Source organism: the organism of the source record quoted next, unplaced genomic scaffold (genome assembly GCF_019419815.1).
Source record: "Pyrus x bretschneideri cultivar Hongxiangsu unplaced genomic scaffold, Pyrus_bretschneideri_v1 Contig161, whole genome shotgun sequence".
Lineage (NCBI taxonomy): Eukaryota > Viridiplantae > Streptophyta > Magnoliopsida > Rosales > Rosaceae > Pyrus > Pyrus x bretschneideri.
In genome coordinates, this window is record NW_025999459.1 from 96,590 (window position 1) to 99,970 (window position 3,381).

The following is a 3,381-nucleotide window of genomic DNA, read 5'->3' on the forward strand; positions in this document are numbered from 1 at the left end:
AGTTAGACGTACTAGTCAATTAAGTTTAGTTCTTGCAACTGTACTTTCTGTCATGGAAAAACTTGTAACTAGTTAGGTAGCTCATTTGACTAGCTTACTGTGCAAAGTTAAAATTTTTATTAGCAAGATATTCCGCCTAATACCAATTTCAATTGGTATCAGAGCTCTGCTCTTGGTATACAGAGAGTAATCTCTGAGAGTTACTGGTATTGAGCAGGCATCTCACCATTGATTGTGATCGTGTTACTGGCTCTTATAACTCACATCCGTTCTGTGTTGGAACAGACTATGCTGCAGAGTGTGAGAAGTTCACCGACAAGCCCTCTTTATTCCATCGTTTCATAAATACATTCTAACATGCTCAAACGATTACACATACAATATGGCAGCTACCAGACAATCACAAGACATAAAACCTTGTAGGATGGATGTTATACCCATTATTCCGTAATCTCTGCTATCTAACAGCATTTAGTTGCAGAATATAAAGATGACATACACTGATCAGATTGTAATGATAAAACTGCCTACTGCAAAAACTCTCTCGGGTCGGTGACGTAACCAGTCAAAGCTGACGCAGCAGCCGTATAGGGGGAAGCGAGATATATCTGGCCTTCCTTGTGACCCATTCGACCTGGGAAGTTCCTGTTTGTTGTCGAGACGCATACCTGCAAAGACAAGATGGTTAACAATCTACCAGTATTTATTTTCAATACAATTGAAATTAAAACCAAGATGTTCTCCTTGCAACAAGGTTATCTGCAAATTGGGTTATGAACCCCAAAGGCAGGGAAGTCAGTCCCAATTCTATCGAAGACGACATAGTGAAATGCAACAATGCGTGACGTCCAGCTGCCCCAAGACAGGAGAGCACAATAGATCCTTATGAATGTGTTGCAGAAAGTATGCACTCGCCTGAGGTTCATTTAAGCGTGCATGCGTGTCTTTCGGACCACCCATGCAAGCACCGCAAGTGGGACTTGCAGGTGCGTCACATCCAGCTTCCTCAAATATCTGGGAGCAAGTCTTGCCACCAGACCCTGGAACTGGCAGACTATACACGTCCATCCAAACCTGCAGATTTCAGAATATACAATAAACAAGATTTCATTCATCATGCCTTTCATAAAATTTCTTGATAAATTTATATATACAGATGTTGTCACCGAAGCACTTAATTCTGTAGCTTGACAAAGCTTTTGGGTAGCAGGCACAAGAAATGTGGGAACTTTGACCTTTTTCCCCTGCAGCAAAGGAATTAAATCTTTAAGCTTAAACCAAGAAAAGAGAATTTCCAAAAAAAACATTCAGATGTCAATTGAAGTCAGCATTACAGAATATGTAAACAATATCCCAATACTCATGTGACAAAGATTTGACTCCTTACAGATGCTAGAAAAACTCTGGCTGCAGCCATAAAATCCTCTGTTTTTCCACCAGTACAAGAACCGATATATACTCTGTCAATTTTCACATCTTTGCATTCTCTTGCTAAAGCACGATTATCTGGAGAATGAGGCTGGAATACAATTCTTTTTATGAATTAACCATGGAAGAGAGGCAAAATTACAAATCATTGAATATCTACAAGGGAGATTAAACTATAAGAGACCAATCTATGTGCTGCTCACCTTTGCCACCAATGGCTCCAATTTTGAGATATCAAATCTGTACTCTTTAAGAAATCTAAATGCACACAAAACAAACTCATTAATACAAACGAATTCCAAAAAGCCAAATCTCACAAATCTTAAGTTAGTCAACAGAAGGAATAAAAGAATATGCATATTATAAAAAGGAATATAAAAGAATATGCATATTCAAATCCTAGGTATGCTTAACATCCAATTCTCTTACATCTGCTGTAGATTTACAAATGATGATAAGGTAGTCCGTGACAACCTGAACTAAACTACATAAGATGATGACCACATGGTACTTTAAATGTGACAGTTCTACTAGTATATTTTCAAAAAGATGAAGATAGAATGATGTCTCATCCACTAACATAACATTGTCAAAATTCAAATGCACCATCAGTGCGTCAAAAGTCCCTCAAAACCATAGGAAATACTATTTTAAATATATCGCATTAAAACGTTATTAAATCTAATAGGAACATAAGATTCTAGAGTGCATGTCCACGTTGAAAGCAAAATACATGCTTCAGAGTTCAAACGTTATAAACTGGATCATGAAATGGTCTAATAAAATGTGGATAATCAGTAGCATTAATTACCTTGCTTTAGCATCACTGTAAACAGGTTCATAGGGAACAGACGTCTTATCCTGCAGTTCAACATTAAACATTATATAGCCTGTGCTACACAACACAAATGTATGTGAGATTCAAAAAGAACAAATTTGTGACAGCCACCCACCAAAAAATAAAAAATAAAAAACGTGAAAATGTTGTGCTCCCAACTCCATTTTACTGACTCTAAAGGAGGGGAAAGAGAGGGAGAGAGAGCCATCGTAACATTTGAAGATTTGTAGCACTAACCTCAAGGTAATTAAATGTAGTGCTATCAGCAGGAACAATACCATTTTTACCTCCAGCCTCAACAACCATGTTGCATAATGTCATTCGTTCTTCCATCTGTCCAGCACAGGTTTGTGAAAGAGTAATTAACAGATACAACCAGATGAATGGTATGATCATACATACAGTAAAATTCACTTACAGATAAGCTTTCAACAGTGCTGCCAACAAATTCCATAGCTTTATATGTTCCACCAGCAACAGTTATTTCACCAATAATTTGCCAGATGAAATTCATTTATCAAGGAGACAACAAGCCTGGATGTGTTATATATTAAGCAAATAAAATCATATGATCAGTCTAACTTTTATAATTTTAACTTCTTTGTATATGCAGACTGAGTGAAAAAAAAAAATTCTTTGAGAACAGTTAAACTTACTTGCAGAATCAAATATTTGGCAAGCAAATAGTCGAGCATTTCACCATCCATCACAGATCTCAATGTTGGTGGCACCTGCAATTTTAGAAGGAAATCAGAAAAGTACGAAAACACAATAAAATTCACAGAAATTACTGCAAACAATTATAACATTAAAGTATGAGATAAAGCAGTACTGCAGAAATTGTGAATCAACAGATACAACAACCTCGATCACTCATAGCTCATATTGGAAAGTGTCACATGCAAATGGTACTAGAGCCAGTTGTTTCATATGGCATGTATCTAAACACCTCACGCAACACTTGCTTCCAGGACATATACAACAATCTATAACTGTATAAATCAATCTAAATCAACCATTTACTAAAATCCTTTCATGTGCACAATATCAAAGTTTCACGAACTCATCATGCCTGCCAGTGCACTTTCGAAAACCATCACCACCTTCATGATCAC

General features: G+C 36.8%; 1 protein-coding gene across 2 annotated transcripts; it reads right to left on the reverse strand.

The window, feature by feature from the left end:
* Window positions 1-308: 308 nt before the first annotated feature.
* Window positions 309-2,816, reverse strand: LOC125475868 (3-isopropylmalate dehydratase large subunit, chloroplastic-like). Of its 2 annotated transcripts, none has more exons than XM_048581223.1 (7): window positions 2,685-2,816; window positions 2,504-2,599; window positions 2,240-2,289; window positions 1,632-1,686; window positions 1,388-1,519; window positions 916-1,244; window positions 309-668 (listed from the first exon to the last, which is right to left on the reverse strand). In XM_048581223.1, the coding sequence occupies exons 1-6, from the start codon at window positions 2,778-2,780 to the stop codon at window positions 927-929; spliced, it is 747 nt and encodes a 248-aa protein (XP_048437180.1). In that variant the 5' UTR covers window positions 2,781-2,816; the 3' UTR covers window positions 309-668; window positions 916-926. The 2 variants fall into 2 exon arrangements, with proteins under 2 accessions (XP_048437180.1, XP_048437181.1); XM_048581224.1 differs by having other exon boundaries at window positions 2,240-2,318; window positions 2,545-2,599; window positions 2,685-2,800.
* Between the last annotated feature and the right edge of the window lie 565 nt (window positions 2,817-3,381).